This window comes from Lethenteron reissneri, chromosome 24 (assembly GCF_015708825.2).
Source record: "Lethenteron reissneri isolate LAM-NWPU_2019-01 chromosome 24, ASM1570882v1, whole genome shotgun sequence".
NCBI classification, from domain to species: domain Eukaryota; kingdom Metazoa; phylum Chordata; class Hyperoartia; order Petromyzontiformes; family Petromyzontidae; genus Lethenteron; species Lethenteron reissneri.
Genome location: NC_083802.1, coordinates 13,161,143 through 13,186,423, shown reverse-complemented (window position 1 = coordinate 13,186,423; position 25,281 = coordinate 13,161,143). Strand labels below are relative to the sequence as shown.

Sequence of the window (25,281 nt, the reverse complement as noted above, 5' to 3'; positions counted from 1 at the left end):
ACAGTTTCCTAGCGGATAACGAGAGGAGATGAAGGTTCAAGTTCATTTATTAGGTGTAGCCCTGTGAGCCATTCGGCTCTTGAATCGGGTGCAACCGCAACAAACAAAAAACAAAAACATGAACAAAAAACATCTTAAAGTGAATATGTGACTGAGTGCAAACAGAAAATCCAAGAAAAGACAGCAAAATATTGCAGAAAAAAACACGGTACACCAACGCTGTGTGCAAAAATCCCAGTGGGATGCAAGTCAAACATCCAACAACAACCACAAGACAACTTAGATTAAGGCCATCAGTCTAACTCTGTACTACAACAAACAAACATGGCTAAACCAATACACTTTTCGAAATCACCAAAATACAGCCATGAAACCAATGAAACAGTGATCATAGGAACTGTGATGGAATTTTCACAATAAATGGTGGGAGGGGTGGGGGGCGGGCGGGGTTCTGGCACCTGGCGAGCTGGAAGCGGAGAGTGGTGCGCGGGTGGTATTGCTCCAGCGCCGCGATGATCTCGAAGGCGGAGGGAGCCAGCATGGTGATGAGGGACACGACGACGCTCACCTGCGGCAAGGCGACACAGCAACCCCGGAGGTTGGTGCCGTTAGCAGAGGTCGCACACGGGTTTTGATTCCTTACCCGTAGCCGGCCGCACCAGGGTCGCAAACGGGTTTTGATTCCTTACCCGTACCCGTAGCCGGCCGCACCAGGGTCGCAAACGGGTACCCGTACCCGGCCGTACCCTACCCGTACCCGGCCGGGTACGGGTAGGGTACGGGTATCGGGTACCCGATTGCGACCTCTGGGATGAAGCCATGTTGCAGGCGCGCGGGGGTTGATTCTAGGAACTTGAATTGTGAGAAGAGACAAGACGTTGGGAAATGAGTGACAAACGGTGACTCACCAGTGACTCACGGCCTACCCGTACCCGGCCGCACCAGGGTCGCAAACGGGTACCCGTACCCGGCCGGGTACCGGGTAGGGTACGGGTATCGGGTACCCGGTTGCGACCTCTGACCGTTAGTGAGCCCTCAGGGCCGTCGGCGATCGTGCTGTGTCGGTTCCACCTGAAGACGGAGACTTGTGTTGCCTCCGAAACGTCGTGATTTTTATTTTATTTTTATTTAACTTTTATAAATTTATATTTTTTACCTACGTGACTTTACCGAAAACAAACTAAGAAAATGAATCTTTGCATTCACGAAAGCTTCAAATCTACAAGTCTTTGTATGTATAAAAATATCCAGGGCCTACCTTGGTTCCTCCCACCCTCAACCAGTATATATACAAGGACTGTTTTCTTGGAATTTCTCATTTACTTGATACAGCTATCGTGCTGTGACGGTTCCACCTGAAGACGGAAGCTTGTGTTGCCTCCGAAACGTCGTGATTTTTATTTTGTTTTTTTATTTTACTTTTATTAATTTTAATTTTTTACCTACGTCACTTTACCGAAAAAAACCTAAGAAAATTAGAACGTCGCCGCCCGGGACGGCCTTTCTCGGGTTGTGCCGCGTGCGGGAAAAACGCACCTCGTTTGTTAGTTGTGCAACGTTTCCTTAAGGAGCCCGATACTCGTTCTCGTGCAATATTGTAGGGGTTTTTTTTGGGGGGGGGATCTTCATTGTTGTTCTTGTTGTTGCTGTGCTCACGCACCACGGCTGTCCCTTGTGAGATAAGCCGAGTAACGGGTCAGCAGAGCCTCAAAGACACCGGAGAGGCGCAGAGCACAACCGCGGAAAAAAAAACGACGCGGCGGCGTTACCTGCGACGCGCACGCGCACGGGGCGCGCGCAGCCCGTAAATCACGCTTCTCTTTAACCTTCAACGCACTCCGGTTCTATGAGTCGAGCAATTACCGTTCATCACTTTCACTCGTCCTTCGGGCGAAGGCTGCAACAACGCACACAGAGATATACACAAACTGCGTATGCGGTGGAGGTGGGGGAGCGATCTGCAAACACCGCACTATGAACCTGGCGACGCGAGTTCGACACTCGACCATGGCTACATCCGTGGCGAGCATCCCTAGCCGCACCACCCCCCCCCCCCCCCAATCTTCACCAACTGATCCTGACCAGCGTGGTCAAGAATGGTCAAACGATGTCATGGCGAGGCCTACATCCAGCAGTGGATTGGCAAAAGGCCCGTAGATATTCTGTGCGATGTACTATACATTGCATGCAGGTGTGCAGCATATGTGAACCTATGTGTGCATGCAGTGGTTGTCCTATGAATGGACTGTTCCTCGACATATAAATGTGGAATTTCAAACAAAACTCCAGGGCTACCAATCAAGATGAGTGGCATCTCATGCTTGTGCGAGCAAGGGGAGATCTGCACAATGTGATCGGTTCACTGTAATCACCACACGGCGATCGGTTATCGGCGATCAGCTCATGGAAATTAGTGCACGGTGATCAATACATGGTGATCAGGTGATCAGTACATGGTGATCGATACACGGTGATCACGTGATCAGTACATGCTGATCAGGTGATCTATACACGGTGATCAAGTGATCAGTACACGGTGACCAGGTGATCAGTATACAGTGATCGACACACAGTGATCAGATGATCAGTACACAGTGATCAGCAGAGGTGTGGACTCGAGTCATGTGACTTGGACTCGAGTCAGACTCGAGTCATGAATTTGATGACTTCAGACTCGACTTGGACTTGCATAACAATGACTTTGTCCCACCTTTGAGGTGTGGACTCGAGTCATGTGACTTGGACTCGAGTCAGACTCGAGTCATGAATTTGATGACTTCAGACTCGACTTGGACTTGCATAACAATGACTTTGTCCCACCTCTGGTGATCAGGTGATTAGTACACGGTGATCGATACACGGTGATCAGGTGATCAGTACACAATGATCAACACGTGGTGTTCAGTATATGGTGATCGATACACGGTGATCAGGTGATCAGTACACATTGCTCAGTACAAGGTGATTAATACAAGGTGATCCGTACAAGGTGTAGTGACATAAATGGTGTCACTACTGTGGGGCCGTCCATAAATGACGTCACGCGATTTTGGACGATTTTTGACCCCCCCCCCCCTCGTCACACGGCGTCACAAAAAGTCAGACCCCTCTCTCAAATATGACGTCACAAAGCTCTGCCCCCCCCCCCCAAACCATATTTCTATTTTGAAAATAAAACATGCTTCAAATCGCTTTAAACTATTGTCATTGTAGTGCGTATTTAATGTGGCGCTGCACTCTGATGTTGTGGGAGAAAACATGTATTAAAAAGTCTATTTAATTAAGTAGAACGTTTACCTTTTTCTCTCTCTCTGGGTTTCTTGTTCTCTCTCTCTGCCTGTATATTTAGTGTAATTTTCTCTGTCTACACTCGTTCTGTATCGTTCTTAGGTTCTGCTCTGTCTGTGTGTCTCCGTTCCTCTTTTTTTATGTTTTGTCTTTCTTTGGAATTTTCACACTTAAATTCTAACTTAGCAATCTTTGAAATACGTAATCGACCAGGCAATGCGTTAATTGTGTGTTGACCGACTCTCTGTGTCGTTTTACATAACATTTAGATACTTTGCTAGGTTATTTAATTTAGTGTGTTCTGTCTCCCTCTAAGCCTGCTTACCTTACTCCCCTCCCTTCGTACTCATTGACATGTAAATGTTTTCCCTACCCCCTCCCTCTCTCTGCCTCCGCCCCCCTCTGTCTATTTAAGGCCACCCCACAGAGACGATCACCTCTCTCTGTACTTGGGTTGCTCTCTCTATGTATCTTGGTGATATCTGTCTGCTTATATGTCTGTCTATAGTTTTCTGGTTATATTCTATGTCGCTATTTCATTATACTTGATGATGATTGCTTGTGTTGCAATCGAAACGTCGTATGCTATTATTTAATTTATTATTTTATTTTATACGTGACTTTACCGAAAAAACCAAAGAATAATTCCTGCAGTCACGAAAGCTCCAAAATTAAGATTAAGTAGAACGTGTTGTCTATATTTATTTCAAGTCGCGCCTTTTGATGTGACGTCACATTTCTCAAACCCCCCCCTCCCCGTCACACATCGTCACAAATGTCTGACCCCCCCCCCCCCCTAGGTGCGTGACGTAATTTATGAACGGCCCCTGTGTAGCGACACTACCGAGTGAAGAGTGGTACTGGATGCGTGGTGCCGCTCTCGGGCACCAGCGGGTGAAATACATTAAGGGGGTTCACTAGAGGGCAGGTTCCGGATGTCACAGAGGTCGGGTCAGAACGTGGCAGCCTGTGTGAACCCACGAGAGCACGTGACCGGACGAGGGCCGCGTGGTGTGGACCTAGAGCCTCCAGGGGCGGTGCCCGGTCACGCCGCAGCGGATATAAGCCCAGTCCCGAGAGGGAGCGGGGGCTTCGATCCTCGCTCTTCAGTCCCCGCACACGCCGGATGTTCTGGTTCCACCGTATAGTGATTCCGTTCAAGTGGTTAAGTGGTTAGGAACGATGTCCACCACTTTACATAATGTACATAGTTGCCCGAAATGTACATAGTGAACCTTGGAACGTTGAGTCGTTGTTGGTTGCGTTAGTGGTTCAAGTTGTGTCAGTAAATTAACGTGTTGCCTCCAAGACTTGGTGTGCGCCTGGTTAGAACCCATTGCAAAGGTAATCAGTAGATAATCAGTACACGGTGGTCAATATACAGCGATCAGCATGTGGTCAGTATACAGCGATCAGTAGGTGATAAATACACGGCGATCAGCAGGTGATCAATACACGACGATCAGTAGGTGATCAATACACGACGATCAGCAGGTGATCAGTACACGACGATCAGTAGGTGATCAATACACGGCGATCAGTAGGTGATCAGTATACAACGATCAGCAAGTGATCAATACACGACGATCAGCAGGTGATCAATACACGACGATCAGCAGGTGATCAATACACGACGATCAGCAGGTGATCAATACACGACGATCAGCAGGTGATCATTATATGGCGATCAGCAGGTGATCAATACACGACGATCAGCAGGTGATCAGCACACGACGATCAGTAGGTGATCAATACACGGCGATCAGTGGGTGATCAGTACACGGCGGTCAGTATACAGAGATCAGCAGGTGATCAATACGCGGCGATCAGCAGGTGATCAGTACACGACGATCGGATCGCCACTCGCCTCGTTCTTCTCCCAGAGCGTGAGCTCGTCCTTCATCTGCTCCAGCTTCTGCGAGCGATCCACCACGAAGTAGATGATGTAGATGCTGCCCGCGAGGCACAGCAGCACCAGGATGTTGGCGAGGATGCGGAGGAAAACCCGCAGGGTCCTTGGGACACGCGGAGACCACACGGGGGAACACGCGGCAACGCGAGATAAGATAAAAACTAAAAATTCACGATTAGAGATTCACGATTAGAGATGCAGACTTCCAGGGGCGTGCTGTCGCTTCGGGGAAAGGTAGATCGCACGCACCTGTTTTCACTCTTCTTCTTTTCTTGTTCTTCCAGGATTGATTCCTGTAACACGAACAACAACAACAGACGATCACGTGATTTTCAATAAAATGTAAATAGAATTTCTCATGGGACAGGCGGTTCCTGCCAAACAAGTGTAGAATGTCCGTCGCTGAGACAGGGCGAACAGTCGGGATTAGCGCTGCCCAATGCTCTTGACGAGCTAGGTGCTTAGTCATAATAAAGGTTTTTGGGTTAGAGCGCGTGATTTATAAATGTGTCGTAACCCTCCACCACCCGACACGGCCAATCAGCAAAACAAAGTGCCACGTTGACAAAAGACAAAATAGTTCACTACTTTTGTCAACGTGAGACTTTTTTTGCTGGTTGGCCATGCACTTTTAAATCTAGATTTAAACTCATTCCTTTAGAACTGCCTTTTGTGGTTCGTTTAGCGGCCCTCCCTCCCGCAACTCCGATTAGCACGGTTGGTTACGTACGGTGGCAAAGAAGTTCAACATATTTCTCGATTTATATTTGAACACTTGAAACTCTTCCTGTCTCTCTCTCGTTTCAGGGAGAGAGGGAGGGAGGGAAAGAGACAGCGGTGCTGGCGGTGTGCTCGGGCCCTCACGCGGATGGTGGTGGCGATTGCCGCCACTTTGCTCTCGGCTGTCTCCTGGTTGCCGATCAGGTAGTCCCAGGCGCAGAAGACCTTCCAGCAGAACGTGAAGTTCTCATCCGAGGCGCTGCTCAGGCTCTGCCTCGAGTTCTTCGCCATCCTGCGCAAAAAAAGGGACGCAGCGGCGGAGAGGAACATCCGGCTTCCCGCCACGGCACGCTCTCAGTTTCTTATCTTACTTCTAAAGTTTATCCAGCGCCCCAACCGAGGTGCTCAACAGAGAATGGGCAGCTTCACGTAGTAGCGACGCGGTGGGATGAGTTGATGGGAAGGACGAAAGTGGGAGACGGATACGATGGTGCGTGAAATAAACGCCGAAGTGACTGAGTGGTTGACAATGAGTGGAGTGCGATGAATGGGTAGGGAAGTTGGGAAGGAGGGATGGATGGTATTATTGATGAGGGGGAGTTGGGGGTGAGCGTGGGAGAATAATTGAGTTTATTTTTAGGGAAGAACGAATAATAATCAGTGCGGCTGATTGTCATTAAAACGTATTAAATGATGCGTATCTTTGGTGTGCGTAATTCATTGGTCGCATCCGCTGATTTTGTAAACTTTACATGAAACTGACCACGCATCACTGTCATCTGGTGAATCTCGCGGACGCATCCTCGTGTAACATGCATGATTGGTAAACAGCAGCGCCTAATTTCAGCCTGGTGTGTCCACTTTGGTGACCTGCTAAATAGTTTTGCACCTGACACACCACATCCAGGATGCCCGTCTCTGTGGCTGCGGCTACGAGTCACGCGCACGGCATCTACCCCAGTCCACCAGCGATACATTCGAAAGGAGCTTTAGGTCCCACGTGGACTAATCCTATGCGATCAAAAATTGACGCAGCCACTGCCACGCCAGGGAACAAGCCAACGTCGCGACAACGTTGACACGTGTCCGGTACCGTCCGACAAAACATTGGAACCAACGTTGTCCCGGCGTTTCATATTCTTGGGTTTTTTCGGTAAAGTCACGTAGGTAAAAAATAAAATAAAAATCACGACACCATTGGAACCTCATTTGCGAGTAAAAATATGATAATTGGTTTTTTACCCTTCTATCTGGCAACAAAAAAGGTAAAAAAAGTGTCAGTTTTGTTGCCAGATAGAAGGGTAAAAAAACCAATTATCAAAAATCACGACGTTTCATGTTTACTGGGGGACGACGCCACGACGCTCACTTGCGCAGCAGCGCCACGAAGCTGTAGGCGAACACCGCCATGCCCACGAGGAAGTAGGCGAGGGGCAGGCGGTACCCGGAGCGGCCAAGCTTGCGGTCGTTTCCGTAGTAGCCGTAGAAGAGCACCGAGTATTGCAGATAGCCCTGGGAGGGGGGGGGGGGACGGCGACACACGTGCGGTGATGGGCACTGTTAAATTGTACGCAATACGGCACAAAGATCGCACACGAAAATTATTGTACTTGAGTCAACATAGCGTTGATGGGCCCATATGGAATACGACCTGTCCGTACCAGGCATGAAGACAATATCGGAACTTTTGTCGGATTTTTAGCTCATTGATATGATGCAATAACGGAACGTGTCCTCGTGATAACTGGTCCAACACCATGTGAGACTAGGCTCTTAAGGAAAGCTGTCTCGGGTGTGGACCAATCAACTTCAATGACAGTGCATACATTATCAGAGTTGTATTTTTTATTTGCATTATGACTGCAGGTATTGTGGTCTATGCAAACATGACTCCTCGTAAAAAAAGATGTCAGTTTTGTTGCTCGATCAAAGGGTAAAAAAACAATTATCAAAAGTGATGTCACCTAATGTCACGTGACGCCGCTTTTTTGGTGTGAAAAGCACAGAAGGGATGTAACGTATGCGATGTAATTTCGTGAGTCCAACTGTCGGATCAAAATCTGAAACAAAAACCTTTCGGATTATCCGAAACGTCGTATACCGACACGATTTTCATTTGCTCCTGAATAATCTGCAAATCGAGAAGTCGCCCCTAGTCCACTCTAATCGTGCACGGGTGGTGGCCCAAGCGCAGCCTATGCCCGGCTTTGACCACCAAGTGTCCGCAGAGAGTTCCCAAAGAGAGAGAGAGAGAGGCAGCCGCGTACTCCCAGCGACCAGATGGTGTCGAGATCCTGTGCCGTGTTCATCTGGTCAGAGGGGATCCGCTTGCTCTTGGTGGTTCCGAACGGTTCTCCGGCCAGCAGCTGGGCTCACAAGTGCACGCAAAGAAGAGCAACAGATCATTCGACTTGCCGTTGTTGTCGAAATACCTCTCCCACCCCTTCACACAAACAGATATTTCTCCTGGATCAGCAGTTCGCCTGCTGTATGTTTTCACCTGAAGACGATTGCTTTGTGTTGCGATCGAAACGTGATTTTTAAAATTATTTTTCGATCTACGTGACTTTACCGAAAGACTCAAAGAGTACAAACGCTCCTCTCCCGCAACCGAGACTTTCTGACGAATTGCCAAGTCAAGTAGCAGGAGGTCGCTCTTCCTCCTCTGCTGCCCCATTGTCTGAAACATCGTTTCCTCAGCCATCCGTGTGGTAAACTCCCTGCCCGTGTTCAATTCCATGCTCAAGACCCGTCGACATTGCCTTGGGTGCCCAAAGCACCCGCACGATACCGTCGACGCAGCAGTGCAGGGCCACGGGGCACTCGGCAGTGCCGGATTGTCCTAGTAGGAAAAGTAGCTACAAATGTAGTAGCTACTACATATGTAGTACATATGTAGTAGCTACTACATATGCTACGGGCCCCGCACTTTCAAGGGCCCCTGCGCTAAACGCTTTCAAGCTATCAATTCCGCTTCAGTGATTCTGCATTTGCTCTATTACTATAGTACTATACCGCCTTCAACTTTTATGAACGACTGGGTGTTTAAGGTCAGCGATTTGTCGTATCATCTGGCCGTATAGCAGCAAGTGAAAAAATACAATGACTTGGCTGTGCAAGTAAAAAAATGTACGTGTTTTAATATTTACGTAATTTTTTTTTTTATTTAGGGCCCCTTTATAACAACATACGCCGACAGGCCCCGCGACCAGCTGCGAACCCGACACTGGCGGCCGCTGGCACCCGGCGTGTTCTCAAGAGGCGCCGCGCGCTCGCCTAGCCCTCACCTCGGGCAGCACGAGGAAGGCGACGGTCATGACGGTGAGGACGATGTTGATGCCGAAGAGCCAGCGCAGGAAGATGAAGTAGGACGCCACTCCCGAGCCGAAGTGACCTGCGCCACGACAGGCACGTGGTGTTGGGTCACGGGGTCACGCGGGTAGGTGACATCGGAGGCGAGAGGCTGGTCCTGCTGTTGGGCTTTGTTAAGTTACCGCTCTGACGGTGAATGGGGGGGGTGGGGGGGGGGCAGTGCCGAATTGTCCTTGTAGCAAAAGTAGCTACATAATGCTACGGGCCCCGCACTTTCAAGGGCACCGCGCTAAATGATTTCAAGCCATCAATTCCGGTTAAGTGATTCTGCACTTGCTGAATTACTAGAGTACTATACTGCCTTCAACTTTTATGAACGACTGGGTGTTTAAGGTGAGCGATTTGTCGTATATTATCTGGCTGTATAGCAATTGAAAAAATACAATGAATTTACTGTGCGAGTTAAAAATGTGTGTTTTAATATTTACGTGTTTTTTAATTATTTAGGGCCCCTTTATAACACATGATACAGGCTCCGCACTAGCTTCATCCGGCATTAGGGGGGGGGGGTATTTCGAGGCAGGATAGTCACCCCTCGTACAACACCTGAAACAAGTTAGCAGGATGGAGGGTCGGGACACAGGGAACCAGGAATACCTGGTGCGGTGTGTAGTAAACATCGTCTCTGGGGAGACAAAGGCGGCCGGGCGTGGTGCTGGCCACCCACCCCCTCGTGCGCCGTGCCGGCCTTCATAGGTGCTACTCGCTAGCAGCACTTGCCCCAACAGTCTGTTAAGGCTACACGTGGGATCTTTGCCTTTGGTGCATAGCCCGTGGGCGTGTTGTCGGTTTTGTACCCCGTGCTGTCCACACTTCAGTTGCCGAGGAGGCTCCCAGCGCGTAGGAGCGAAACGTCGGACACCATAGCGCAGGCCGAGAACACATCGGAGATCAGGATGAACGCGTATAGCCAATTTTCTTTTTCGTCAATCCACTGCTGGATGAGGGGCCTCCTCGTGCCGTGTGGGTCCTTTGAGGGCCATTTAACGGCACTTCTCTGACTTCACCGCAGCGGTCATTGTTTGAGTGGTAAATGTTGGAAGCATAAACGAGGGAGCGTAACGAAGTACAACGATGAAGTGTTCGCTGCTCTGCGACCTACTGACAATGTAGCCCCCCCGACCCCCTGCTGCAGTCAACCCGAGCAAGGCACAGTCCGAACCCTGCTCAGATTCAGAGAACTCGCGGAATCGGGCCCATTCCGGGTGATTTGGTCATAACAGGTGAATTAAAAGTAATACCAGATGGGTTTATTTATTTATTAATATTATCACCGAAAGGAATGGAAGATATTGGCGCTTTGAACGACTGGCAGATCGAGAGAGAATTCTCAACGAATCTCGATAGGCGGTAGGGAGGCCGGATGGGTGGGGTCGGGGGGTGGGGGGTGTAAGAGATAATGGACTCACGGGGGGGGCAGTCATTATTGAGAATTTATAGCCATGAATGGGTTTTGTTATTCCCAAAAACCTAAATCACCCTGCATACTCACAAGCACACCTCCTACAAACAGGGTCACGCTGTCCGCTGCTATCTGCACCACCCTTCCCTGCACCGCTCTCTCTCTCCCTCTCTCTCTCTCTTCACGGACCCGGTCATTTTTTTTAATTACAAAAAAGCAGCAGATTGAATGAAGATTTAGTGATAGGGGCTGTTTTGGGCACCAAAGTGGCAGAACAGCTTCGCCGGAAATTTTATTACAATATGAAAATTAAAGACATGTTTTTGTATTATTGATTCTCATTTGCTGTGGATACTGTCTCGATGTTGCATTGTGTCCTTACTCAGTATGGTTCTTGTAATTATCTCAAATACCCATTTATTACGGGGCATCGAGATACCCTGCATGGGATAGATAATGCGAAATTATGATAATACTGCCCGATATTACCTCCAATGCGCTGACCTGCCCTGCCATGCCCCCTTATCTCCCGCTACAACTCTGTACTCGCTTTGCCCTGCTGCTCTCTGCCTTGTCATATTATTATCTTCCTTGCCCTTCTTTATATAATTATTTTTTTTTTAACTGCGCGTTATCTTGGTGTGGTCTGGGACGGATTTTGCTTTTATTTGGTGTTGAAAAATCGCCACGAATTGATGTACTTATGCAATTTGGTACTCATGTATTTTTATTTAGCGACTTGCTTATCTTTCCCATACTTTGCACTCCTTTCTGCTTTTGTATTCTTGTTGTAATTTCCTGACCCGCCTCTATTGGACGTCTGTGAATAAAAAGCTTCATAGCTCATCGGATTTTTCCAGGCTAAATAAAGATTCCGATTCTGTATTGCATTGCCCTGCCCTATCCATGTCTTGTCTTGCCCACCCATCTGCCCTTTCCATGCCGTGGCCTGGTCGCGCGGTCCTGCCCGGCGCTTACTCTCGATCTTCTTGATGCGCATCTCCCACGGAATGAAGAGCGAGATGAAGTTGTAGAGACATCGCTGGAATTTTCGGAAGAGCTGCAAACCGCGCGGAGGGGACAGATTCGACACACGTCAGGAGGGAGTCGTGCCACCTGCCGACGCGCACACCTGTACTAACGCGCACACCTGTACTAACACTCACACCTGTACTAACACTCACGAGGGGGTGGCACGCACACCTGTACTAACACACCTGTACTAACGCTCACACCTGTACTAACACTCACGAGGGGGTGGCACGCACACCTGTACTAACACACCTGTACTAACACTCACACCTGTACTAACGCGCACACCTGTACTAACGCTCACACCTGTACTGACTCTCACGAGGAGGCAGCACGCACACCTGTACTAACACTCACACCTGTACTAACACGCACACCTGTACTAACACACCTGTACTAACTCTCACGAGGAGGCAGCACGCACACCTGTACTAACACTCACAGCTGTACTAACACGCACACCTGTACTAAGTTTCAAGAGGGTGCGGCACGCACACCTGTACTAACGCTCACACCTGTACTAACGCTCACACCTGTACTAACACTCATACCTGTACTAACGCTCACACCTGTACTAACGCTCACACCTGTACTAACGCTCACGAGGGACGACACGCACACCTGTACTAACTCTAATGAGGGGGCGGGCAGGAAACACAGAGAAATAGACAGTGCACATTATTCACATTGACCCAATATTAGGATTACTTTTAACTGATAAATAGTGTAATCATCATCAATCCACTGCTGGATGAAGGTCTCCCCAATCCGCCGCCACCTTCGACAGTCATGCGATGTGACAATCCACTTCGCACCTGCACGGGGAGCCCATTTCATCGTTGCATCTCCCCCGGTTGACGCTCTATCGAGACACGTTCAATTCCACGGCTGCCATTCGTTGTTCTTGACCCTCGACCATCATCCCTGCCAGCAATGTGTGCTCACCGAGCCCCACATTCATGCACAGTTTGTCGTTAACCTGCACATGTTCTATGCCCCACGTGTTGAACTATTTCTGTCTCCAAATGTAATTCCATAAGTGCATCTCCACGCTTGTTTTTGCACTTTTAAATGTTTTTTACATCGACAACATGCAGTGATTGTTGCGTGTGAGTGTATAATATGTACTGCAAAGGCAGCCATGCAGGCGCAAATGACTCCATTCCCATGCACTGCGCCTGTGGCGATGGATTCAGCGAGTCCAGATGAAGGTCATTTCCCGTGGCGCGAGGCCGTGATGGAGATGGCAGAGCCTCCCAGCGCCAAAACCGTGAAATTAGACGCAAATCGTGATCATATCCAGCGCACACACACACACACACAACCACCTGTCCAACCCCTTGTCACACCATCACCACACCAAATAGCACCCACTTTCACCCTCTCAACCGCTACTCTGTAGCCCAACCTTCCTCATTTGCTTCTCGGCGAATCCCATCAGCTCGCCGGCCCACCCCTCGAGCCCAGATGACCACCGCTTGTTTTGCGATCGAAACGTCGTGATATTTTTTTTAATTTGTATTCACTTTATTTGTATTATTTTATTGTTATTATATTTTTGCGAAAGAACCATAGAATACCAGATTAAATCTGTTCATATGAATTACATCATTCAAAGCGTTAAGAAGAGTAAGTGGGACATGGACGGAACATATGGCTCGAATGGATGACGGCCGGTGGTCAAGAAGAGAGACAGTGGCAGCCAAGGAATGGAACGCGTTCGAGAGAAAGACCACAACAGAGGAGATGGAGCGATGAAATCAGCTCGCATGCAGGTGGATTAATGCATTGCAAGATCGTGGGAATCGGCAGTGGTGGTGGTAGCGACTAGCATGGAGGGTATCCAAGACGTAGGTTTTTTGGAGCGTCAGGACATCAATGTTACGTGTAAAGATACTCGCACGCCGCATGGGAGAGCGCCTCAATGTTCAGCTGGAGGATCCTTGTCCCAGGGCCTATCTGGCATGTTGGAATTGGCAGTGACCACGACTGACGACGACGATGATGATGATGATACTTCCTTTTCACAGGTGTTCCGATCTGCCTTCTGCCACTAGAAAATACCGCGCAGCTGTGTAGCGCGGGGACATGTAGAGGATTTAATGCCAGCCGGAGCCATCTGCGGCTGAGCTCCAGAAAATATGTAGTCCTTATCGTGAATACCGTGTATATATGTATATATACATACGGAGGATGCTGTTACTACGCAGGAAGTGCATCTGTCCATGTCCTCACTGCAAGACGACCGTGCCCGAGACGTAAAACAGGCATCTACTCGGTTCCGCCCGTGAGCATAAATACACATTTCTACGAATTCAGCAAGCCTTGCGGATGTTTTTATTTTATTTTTATTTTTTTCCCATTCCGTTTTTTTATGGCGCCCTGATAATGCTCGCTGCACGGAGCAGCGATTTATAGCCGAGAGCCCAAGGCTTCGGTGTCGGGCTTTAAAATGAAAAAAAAAAATCGGGAGGGCCGTAGAAGCAGGGAAGTCCGATTTCACTGCTACTGCTGATACCGCTCCCCACTCTTCACTCGCCGATGCACCCACACACGCCACCACGCAACCAATGACTGCTCCCAACCCGCAATGAAGATGTCAGGTCGCTCGCTGAGCAAAGCCACTTTTTTAACGATCAACAAAACCAGTGCTTGTGGGGAGGGGGCGGGGGTCACTCAGCATTTAAATGGGTCCTTAAATCACAAAAAGTAGCCTTACCCCCCAATATGCGTGCCTTAATGCCAGCTGACAAATGTGAAGCTTCCGTGACCCTCACACTCACCCTCCACTGCCTTAATCAAGGGGGTCCCCTCTGTGACCTCATGATGGACAGACCCAGTTTTTTAATACGGAGTTGGGTATCTCCACATACTGTATATAAAAAAGGGTTTAGTCCATCAGCCTTATTGGCTTTACAGACCAATATTATGCAGCAGCATTTGTTGCTAGTTATATAATTTCTGCTGCATAATATGTATTGAAATCCAATTGGCCGATGGGCATTTTTTTATATATACATGTGGAGATAAAAAAATTATCATGTTTATATCTGTTATTTTCAAAAATGTATCATGTTTATATCTGTTATTATCAAAAATGTATCATGTTTATATCTGTTATTATAAAAAAAATAGCTTGTGTACCGTTTCGTATAGGTGACTGGGGTTTGATGTTCTACCCCGAATGAATCTCGATCCCAAATCATGATGGACAAATCGTAATAAAGGGGTAGCAATGGGTGAGAAGGTGGGACTTGAGGATGTGAAGGTGGGATTGGGATATACAGGAAGTCGTGGGTCCGATCCCGACCCTGACGCCTATAATATATTTTATATTTTCCCGTGGTCGTGTGGATTTTTTTCCGGGTCCTCCCATTTTTCCCCTCCAGATTTAGAAACATGTGTATTTGGCTGCTATACATTTCCACGTGATAAGCCACTTAATTGAGCTATCATTTGTGGCCAGGTCGCTTCTGAAAAAAAGCTATATGACTTAGTGGTCCTTACCTGGTATGAATCAAAATAGTTTTAGTAGTAGTGGTGTAGCATAGTGAGCAAGGGCCCTGGCACAACGAATTAAATGGGACCCCCTGTCTGTCTTCCCCTTTCTTCATAGACCCGCATCTGGGCCGCTCTGGCTCGTGGGCCGTGTTGGATTTGCACTGCCTGCACACTTTTATGTGTACACCAAGGGAGGGAATGGAGGTGTGATATCAGCTGTTTTGAGAACCCAGCAAACGTGAACGTACCGCCACTCCTGCCGCCTGGTATCCACGCGTCTTGGTCAAGCGGCCCTCGTACTTCTCCACAATCTGACGGGCTTGCCTGCGCAGCGAAGACAAGACAAAGATCCCCTGTGTAGCCTTAACAGACTGTCGGGGCAAGTGCCGTTAGTGAGTAGCGCCTATGAAGGCCGGCATGGCACACGAGGGGGTGGGTGGCCAGCACCACGCCCGGCCGCCTTTATCTCTCCAGTGGCGATGTTTCCACTTTGCACCAGATACACTACTCATGGTCATTAAATGACCGTGAAACTGATCATTTTTAAATTCTTCAGCAGGAATTTTGCCTAAAATTGAGTGCAAACCCAAATTTAGTATGTGTGGTGAAGGTTTTCGTGTTGCGGTAATTGGTGGCTGGGCTGAGGCCATCAACTCGCTCCGCCCGAGAAGCCAGTTTAATGACGGTCAGCTGAACACTGAAACCTGAATTTAAACCCAGGTTCTCAGCAGTGCCAGCTCAGTGCGCACTGTGCCCTGGGCCACGTGGCCTCCTCAATAATCACATCCCTGATGCAGTCTGGGACCAGCAATCACGCACTTGAGCACTTTAAGCTTTTGCTTCATTGGCCAGGGCCGGCAGCGGATGTTGGCAATGATGTCCTTCTGGATCTGGATGTTCTGCATGATCTCCTCCTGATCACTCCACTCCGCCTGTGTGTCCCCGAGTCCTCCATCATCATCCGAGCCCCTGGAGAAACATCGCAACCGCTGTGATAGTGGTGTCGACGATGATGATGATGAATGTGATTATTGTGATGAGATTGTGATGATGATTGTGACAACGGCGAAGACTGATGTTAGTTAGAATATGGCTGATGACAGACATCACTTATGGGAGCACAACGGCCACAACCTACTGTGTTGTCGCTCTTCCAATCCAAACTCGAACCATTGTCACATCCAATAGAGAACCCTTCTCACATCTCATACGGAAAGAGTTGGTCACTTCTGATACAGAACCGTTGTCACATCCAATCGAGAACGTTGATGACATCAAATACAGAAGAATTATTGTCCATTCATATACAGACCCCATTTTATATAAAAAACAAAACATTGATCTCATCCATAATAGAACCGTCCTCTCATTGGTGTCCATTTATTTAGGTTCGTAATACTCGTGGAAATGTATCGGAATCCAATGCCGTATTTTAAAGTACAGGGAAACGCAGTTCAGTTTTAGCAACATCGGAGCCACCAATTAGAATATTAATATGTACTGCAGTGCCACTTTTAACACCATTGGTGAATATAAGCACATTTGAAAACAATTTTATAAATAATATCTGGACGAAGGCCTCCCCATATCGTATCGGTCATTCGAGCGAGGGGGTTCTTTGACCATATTTCACCGCTATGGTCAGTGCGGGTTGGTGAAGGTGCCAGTCAAGGGGTGGGGTGGTGGGGTGGTGGGGGCAGTGTGCATGATCAAGATCGGTTCATCTATCACTCGCCACCGATGTTAGCCGTGGCATAGGAATCAACTGAACTCAGATCGCCGGGGTTCATAGCGCAGCGCGCTAACCACTGCACCACCGCTCTCCGCCCCCCCCCCCTCCCCAGTGAATTGCGCGTTTCTTGGCCGCATGTGATTGTGACAAACGCATAGAGCGGGGGAAAGAAAAACAATTAAAAGGGTAATTGCCCCCCAGCTCGAGAAATCAATCGATCTAGATTATTCCGCGTAATAGGCATCATTTGGTGTTTCTCCATTCCAATGCCACACACAGGGTCACCACCTGGGCGATCAATGCAAGGCCGTAAATAATAATGGACTTTAATACTCTTGTTTATCTTGAGGACGAAAATATAATCTATTAGCAATTATCTCCGTCGATGCATGGTTATGTTTTGACCCACGCTCGCTCCTTAATTCTGTATAGCTTGGAGTTATCGTCATCGTTAACTGTTATTCGGGGTTATAGTTAATGCGGTGGAGCGGTGGCGCGGTGGTTAGCGCACTGCGCGATTTGTGAACGGCTAGCCAGCCAGGCGACGACGAACACAAGTGGCGAGTGATGTCTAAGCCGGTTCTGTCTGTCCCACCCAACTACTCCGTCACCAACCAGCACTGACCATCGTGGTGAAGTATGGTCAAACATCCTCTACTGATTGATACATGAAGGACTCTGGATTGATAATGGACTAAAGGTATGGCATTGGCATTATTCGTTTTCATAAAGCCGTCGGTGTATGTCTTGTATGCAATTTGCTCGCGACTCAACCTGCCTACAGTTGTAGTTTTATTGCGTTGAAGCTATTCTTGAAACGTATACATACGTGGGGTGTACCTCCGAAACCGAGGGTCGGCAACCTGCAGCTTCGGAGCCGCTTGCAGGCTATTTGAGGACTGATTCGTGGCGTTAAATCAATCGCGTGCGTTGTGGCTCTTGAGATATTCTGGGTTGCTAACCCCCGTTGCAAACCACGACATTACACCGGCCCAAAAGAGTGTGAAAAACATTGGAGCTATATCATTGATATCCAGCTCTCGGTTGACTCCTCCACCCGTGCATGATACCATTCTTCATTCAGATGTCACTCACCGCTGGCATCAGACATGGCCGGGAATCTAACTCACATTTTCGGATTCGTAAAAAGCATTGCGCTAGTCACAGCTCCCCGCTATAGACACAATTATAGAGAAACATAACGCAATAATATACGGTATATCAAGTACACAATATCCCATATACAAATCCATATTGCACAACCTTTCAAGCATAATCAATATGCATCGTATTTATCACACTTAATGTGATATATATACAATTCTTTGTGCACAGAATTTATAAATACACACATAAGATCCCCCGTATAGCGGTATACGTGACAAGGGCTGTTTGCGAGCTCCTATGAAGATTGGCACAGCAACACGAGGGGGTGGGTGGCCAGAACCACGACCGGCCGCCTTTGTCTCCGTATGGTGGCGATGTTTACACATCGCACCAGGTACTCATTTCAGGCTGAGTCGACCTAGGGGGAGGCCCCGGACCGGTTCACATGTTCGTCACTGGTGTTGGTGGTTGTGAGCGGGAATCGAACTCGGGTGGCTGGGTTAGTAGCACAGCGCGCTAACCACTACACAAACACACAATCTCATACACACAGTTATACAATAGCACACACAGTTACACAATAACACCGTCTCACACATACATACACACAGTCATACACAATCACGCTCACACAATTACTGTGTACACACCCAGCCGTACATTGTCACACAAAGGCAAAGATTCCCCGTATAGCCTGTAACAGACTGTTGGGGAAAGTGCTGTTAGCGAGCACCTATGAAGCCCAGAATGGCACACGAGGGGGTGGGTGGCCAGAGCCACTCCCGGCCGCCTTTGTCTCCCCCAGTGGCAATGTTTACACACCGCAGCAGGTACTCATTTGAGGCTGAGTCGACCAAGGGGAGTCGCAGGACAGGTTCAGATAATCGTCACTGATTTGGGCCGTGAGCGGGAATGGAACTCGGGATGCCGGGTTCGTAGCGCAGCGTAGCGCTAACCGCTACGCCACCGCTCCCCACACCCACTCACACACGCGTGTACACACACACGCGTGTACACACACACACGCGTGTACACTCACACGCGCGTACACACACACACGCGTGTACACACACACACGCGTGTACACACACACACTCGTACACTCACACACGCGTACACACACACACACGCGTACGCACACACACACACGTGTACACACACACACTCACACACACACACGCGTGTACACACACACACACACGCGTACACACACACACTCACCTGCCGTCGTGATCATCCTCGTAAGCTGCGAGGAGACGCAGACTCACCGACTTCTTCCTCACCGTCTTCTGCCTCCGAGCGGCCCGGGTCATGCGCGCGTTGCGGGCTTCGGACATTGTGACCCCCGGTGCCGGACCCCCCCCCCTTACCCCCTTCGCTTATCCCCTCGCTTGTCTATCTGACCCCCGTGACCCGTCTGTCTGGCCGAGCGGACCCCCCGCGGTGGCTGTCCGCCTTGTCCGCCGCGACGTGGAATTCTCCCACCCAGCACCAACACCCCCCGCCCGACCGCCACTGCGCTCCTCCCCGACTCTGCGCACAGCCCCGGCTCACGCAGCCAGCCGCCTGTGTTGGGCTCGAGTCACTGCGTGAGTGTGGGTGGGTGGGTGTGGGTATGGGTGGGTGGGTGTGGGTGGGTGCATGGGTAGGATGAGTGCGTGCGGGGTGGTTGGTGGCTGGGTAGCTGTTGCGGGTGGATGCATGGGCAGATGTATGGACGAGTGTGCGTATGCGTAAGTACACGTAGGTGCGAATGTGGAGGGTTGTGTGGGTGTCTGGGTGGGTGTGCGATTGGGCGCGTGGGTGGATTTGCGTATGGGCGGCTGGGTAGGTTGCCGATGGCTCTCTGTGTGTGTGTGGATAGGTGTGAATGTGGAGGGTTGTGTGGACTGTATGTCTGGGTATGTGGGTAGGTGTAAGGATGGATGGGTGGGGAGATGTGTGTGTGGATGGTAGGTTACTGGGTAGATGAATGGATGTTTGTGTGGGAAGCGGTGGCACAGCGGTTTGCGCGCTGCGCTACGAATCCGGCTGACACGATTTCGATTCCCGCTCACGGCCAACACCAGTGGCAATTATCTGAACCTTTCCTAGGTCGACTCAGACGAGTACCTGGTGGGATGTATAAACATCGCTGCTCGGGAGATAAAGACGACCGGACGTGCGTGGTGCTGGCAACCAACTACTTCGTGTGCCAAGCCGGCCTTCATAGGTGCTCACCAACACCACTTGCACCAAAAGTATGTTAAGGCTAAACGGGGGATCTTTATCTTGTAATGGTTAATGCACTGCCCTACAAACCAGGCCCTCTCGGTTAGATTTCCTGCGGGTCACGGAAATATTGTCAATCGTATCGTGTCTTGGACCCTCACCCCAAAGTCTGTGTGGTTGGAATCTACTAAATTTGAGGTTCAGGATGTGTTCAGATTTCAATTTACCGTGGCATAGTACTGGGTTATATTGTGCACCACCGCCAGGAATTGAGAACATGTTCTTTATTAACGCCTGCAGGAGGAGGTGATGTGACTGGCTTTGATGTTTAATGCAATAATTAAGGAAGGTCTCTTTAATTCGGGAAGGTCTCCGTTTTCGGTCGAGGAGGCGTCACGACGACACAATACTTCATCACGCTCGTCAGTTCGGGGTTGGTGGAGGCGGAGGGAGCGAGAGCGAGAGAGAAAGTGGGGCCGCTTTTGATATCGTCACCGACGTGAGCCGGGTGCCGGGCATCTAACTCGCAGCTCAGCGCGGCCACCAGCCACACTTGCACGCCACTGCTTCTCCCCGCTGTGGATTGACAGAAGACACGGTGCAATGACGCACACGTGCGCGCGTGCACACCACTCCGCGCACCTCTGTCTCGCCTAATAATTGAGGCAAATTCTTTTGTCAAGGCGCTCTTCCCCTTCCAACCCAGCTTAAATATACGCTCCAAGCGTGGTGGTGTTTCATTCAGACGCTGTCTCCCCGACAGACCTGGTCTTCACCTGAGGACGGCTGCTTGCGTTGTGGCCGAAACGTCGTGAGAATAATTTTATTTTTATTATTTTATTATTTCCCTTCTACGTGACTTTACCGAAAGAACCAAGAAGATGAATGAATCCCATTGACGTCGCTGTTCCACCACCCCATGATGGTTCATGACGTTCCACGTTTGCATCTCGGGTGGCTTGTATTTGAATAATAAGAGCGCTGTGTTGTGCGAGAGTGGCGTTAGGGTTCGGGATAGACTATCGATGCTCGCACGGTTCTAATATTTTCGAGATGAATTCCACCACAAGCCCCGTTGGCACGGAGTTCTCCGGCTTCGGAACGGTTCAGATATACTCCACTGATGTTGTTCGTGAGCAGTGAATCCAACTCGAGTCGATGGGTTGGTTCGAAGCACAGCGCGCTGACCACTACACTACGGCCCCTCAAACACACACAAGGCAATGATCCCCCGTATAGCCTGTAACAGACTGTTGGGACAAGTGCTGTTAGCGAGCACCTATGAAGGTAGGCACGGCACGCGAGGAGGTGGGTGGCCAGCACCACGCCCGGCCGCCTTTCCCTCCCCAGTGGCGATGTTTTACACGCCGCACCAGGTATTCATTTGAGGCTGAGTCGACCTAGGGAAGTCCCACGACCGGTTCTGATAATCGTCACCGGTGTTGGCCGTGAGCGTAAATTGAACTCAGACCGCCGGCTTCGTAGCGCAGCGTAGCGCTAACCACTACACTAACGCTCCCCGCTCACATACACAGACATACACAGACGCGCGCGCACACACACACGACTCCGCACGCCCGTGTGCCATCACGCCACTGCTATATATGTGGGTGGTCGCATGCAAAGGCGTCACGTGGCCTCATTTTCAATTACTCTGACCGGCCCGACCTCCGCAGGGAGCGATATTGCCAAATGAGATTCGTCCACCGGCGAGCTCTTCATTACAGGTACGTCTGAGAGGTCTCCATTCATCAGGACCGGCCCGCCACGTGGCTATCCGTCAACGGTGGCCGTCCGCACTGACGTGTACACGGAATGGTACAGCACGACAGAGACAAAGATCCCCCGTACAGCCTTAGCATACTTTTGGGGCAAGTGCTGATAGCGAGGAGCGCCTATGAATGCCGGCACGGCACACGAAGGGGGCGTGTGGCCAGAACCACGCCCGTCCGCCTTTGTATCCCTAGTGGCGATGTTTACACACCGCATCAGGTACTCATTTGAGGCTGAGTCGACCGGTGCAGATAGTTGTCACTGGTGTTGGCCGTGAACGGGAATCGAGTTTGGATCGCCGGGTTCATCGCGCGGCGAGCTAACGACAACACTACCGCTCCCCATACTACAGCATGAGCGCATGTGAACACAGAATTTGATCATGCGCATGAGTATTTGTTTAACCTGGCCTGGCATTGCAGATTAAACCCATGCTTCGAGCAAATTCACGTTCGAATAAAAAGATAAGTTAATTGCAAAGCCAGTAAGAATATAGGGTGTACGCTTTATGACAATAAAACAGTAGTTAAGATGTCCAAAAACCAAATAGATACCCTTTTTCAAAGAATAAAGCGGGTGAATGATACAAACTGTACATTAATGACAGTCCGTTATGTAAACTCACGACTGGACGAAGTCGTGTTTGGTGCTCACGTGAGATTGTTTGACCATACTTCACCACGCTGGCCAGGTCTGGTTGGTGGAGTGGGATGGTGTGAAAGGAGCGGCACAGATACCACTCGCCGCTGATGCGTAGCCGTGACCGGCGATCGAACTCAGGTGGCCGAGCTCAAGGTGCACTGCACCGCACCGCCGATCCATCGCAAACAAAATTGCACTTCAACGCCTCTCGTGGCCTAAGTGCATACAGCTGTAGTGTCAGCGATTCGGAGAACAAGGTGTGTAGGAGGCACCTTCTTTATTATCAACATTCACGGTCTCGTCCACACACAATCTCCGCAGTCGCTTAGCCGAGCCTGTACACAACACGAGGCGTCTAACACTGACGGCGCCGAATGAAAAGGCCAGCAACTTTCCTGCAACGCAATATCTAGCAGAGAGGGCAGCGACGAGACGATCCAATCTCAAAACCGACGGCCCCGAGTTCCCCGCTCTCGGCTCCTTTTATACTCCCAGCGCGGCCTGGCTCCGCCCTGACCGCGCCTCGCTTCTCGATCCCCGCCAGCAGGTTCCAGGGACCTCCAGACGGGGATCAGAGGTCGCAAACGGGTTTTGATTCCTTACCCGTGCCCGGCCGCACCAGGGTCGCAAACAGGTACCCGTACCCGTACCCAGCCGTACCCGTACCCTACCCGTACCCGGCCGGGTACGGGTAGGGTATCGGGTACCTGATTGCGACCTCTGGGATGAAGCCATGTTGCAGGCGCGGGTGGGTTGATTCAAGGAACTTGAATTGTGAGAAGAGACAAGACGTTGGGAAATGAGTGACAAACAGTTACTCACCAGTGACTCACGGCCTACCCGTACCCGGCCGCACCAGGGTCGCAAACGGGTACCCGTACCCGGCCGGGTACGGGTTGCCGAGTATTGGGTAGGGTACGGGTATCGGGTACCCGGTTGCGACCTCTGACGGGGATCCTCCGTGACCCTCGCCCTAGTTCCTCCGCTCTGCAACACACCCGTGGCTCACCAGCGTGCGCACTCTGCCCACCACAGTTGCCGCTGCTGCCCAGCAGCCGGCGCTATTACACTACATTGGTATTGTATACAATACATTGTTATTATATACAATACCAATGTATTGTATACAATAACAATCGATAATTTTCAAGTCTTACAAACACGATCCATCGACGCCTCGCTGAACGATGTTCTGCCGTCGTGCAATCGTAGCTTTCTATATTCTTTGGGTATTTCGGTACAGGCACGTAGATAGGTTCAAAGAAAATCACCTATCTACGTGACTTTACCGAAAGACCCAAAGAATATGAATTCCTGCAGTCACAAAAGCTTTAAGTCAAGACGTAGCTATCTAGCTTGTCACATATACCGCACCTCCGATTAGCACGGTTGGCTACGTGCGGTGTGAAAGAAGTTCAACATACATACCGAATATATGACACCAGCCTCCTCTTCCTACAATCACACAATAAACAACTGCCGCCGTTCGTCACTCAGCAGCGGTGACGACACCACGGCGCCTGTGCCAGGCTAGGTGCGCTCCGAGGCCACGTGAAGTGTCGAAGGCCATCTACTGGCAGGAGATCACGGGACAGAACCCAAGTGCCATGGGTTGACTGACTGAGATGACTGGCAGATGCACCAGCGGTGCCCCCGAATGTGCCAACTTGCTGCGCTTTAGCCACACAGTGTTCCACTCATCCATCACTCTCACCATCCTCACCACCGCCACCCCCACCACCCCCTCCATCCACTCTGCACCTCGTTCACCATCCCTTCGCAACGCTTCTCTCCCTCCCTCCCTCCCATCCTTCGCCCCCATCGCTCGTAAACTGAGCGCCCGGCCAAGGGCTTTTGCGCCAATTTACGATGCCAGTCGATTTGCAGGCGCGCTGTTAATTTCACGCGCTCTCTCGCTTTATACCTCACGAGTGTGGGGGTGTGGGAGGGTACTCATGGGGTGAGTAGGCAAGTAGCTGGATGTGCAAGAAAATAGGCGGTGCTGTGATCATGACGGTCAAATGACTCCCCACGCGCGAGCCGCACGGCGGTGAGAGGTCCTCATCCAGCAGTGGATTGACAAGATGCCTGCTGTCCTTGATGATGACGATACGGTCGGCTACGTACGGCGCGAAAGAAGTTCAACATGCATACATACACGCACATGGTACATCGTGTGCAGTCAAGATAATGTGGTAAGAGGTGTAGCTCCAGCCCTGCGAATGCTTGCTCGCGTCTGTGCTGGTACAGCCTCCAGCTACCAGCTGCGTGGGACATTTGGCCTACTCTTTCACGGAGGACAAACGTCTTGGAAGGTGGGAGGGGTGGGGGGCGCTACCCACAATTTACCCCACTGAACGCGACCTCCTGCTCGGCCAACACGTGTGTGTGTGTACCCATTGATACCACTGGTGCAATATCGACCCAATGGGTATACCCCCCGAGTGATATATCTGCATGGACATTAATCGTGCAATCGACGCCAATAATTATATTCCAATGACTGCCCAGCAGAAATACCAAAGTGGGAATTAATTACGCGCAGACGCCACGGAAGCCGTGGGGCGCCTGGTTGGGGGGGGGGGGAGC

General features: G+C 50.1%; 1 protein-coding gene across 1 annotated transcript in view; it reads right to left on the bottom strand.

Annotated features, from left to right (window-relative positions):
* TMC3 (transmembrane channel like 3) overlaps positions 1 to 19,422 on the bottom strand; it is a 37,361-nt gene extending 17,939 nt beyond the window's left edge. The window contains exons 1-11 of the mRNA XM_061558334.1: positions 19,288 to 19,422; positions 16,047 to 16,196; positions 15,476 to 15,551; positions 11,673 to 11,754; positions 9,208 to 9,314; positions 8,188 to 8,286; positions 7,290 to 7,432; positions 6,065 to 6,212; positions 5,450 to 5,493; positions 5,156 to 5,303; positions 459 to 568 (exon numbers count right to left, since the gene is read on the bottom strand). Of these exons, the coding sequence (XP_061414318.1) occupies positions 459 to 568; positions 5,156 to 5,303; positions 5,450 to 5,493; positions 6,065 to 6,212; positions 7,290 to 7,432; positions 8,188 to 8,286; positions 9,208 to 9,314; positions 11,673 to 11,754; positions 15,476 to 15,551; positions 16,047 to 16,196; positions 19,288 to 19,403 (1,223 nt within the window). The 5' untranslated portion in view covers positions 19,404 to 19,422. The remainder of the gene's footprint in view (positions 1 to 458; positions 569 to 5,155; positions 5,304 to 5,449; positions 5,494 to 6,064; positions 6,213 to 7,289; positions 7,433 to 8,187; positions 8,287 to 9,207; positions 9,315 to 11,672; positions 11,755 to 15,475; positions 15,552 to 16,046; positions 16,197 to 19,287) is intronic.
* Positions 19,423 to 25,281: the final 5,859 nt, after the last annotated feature.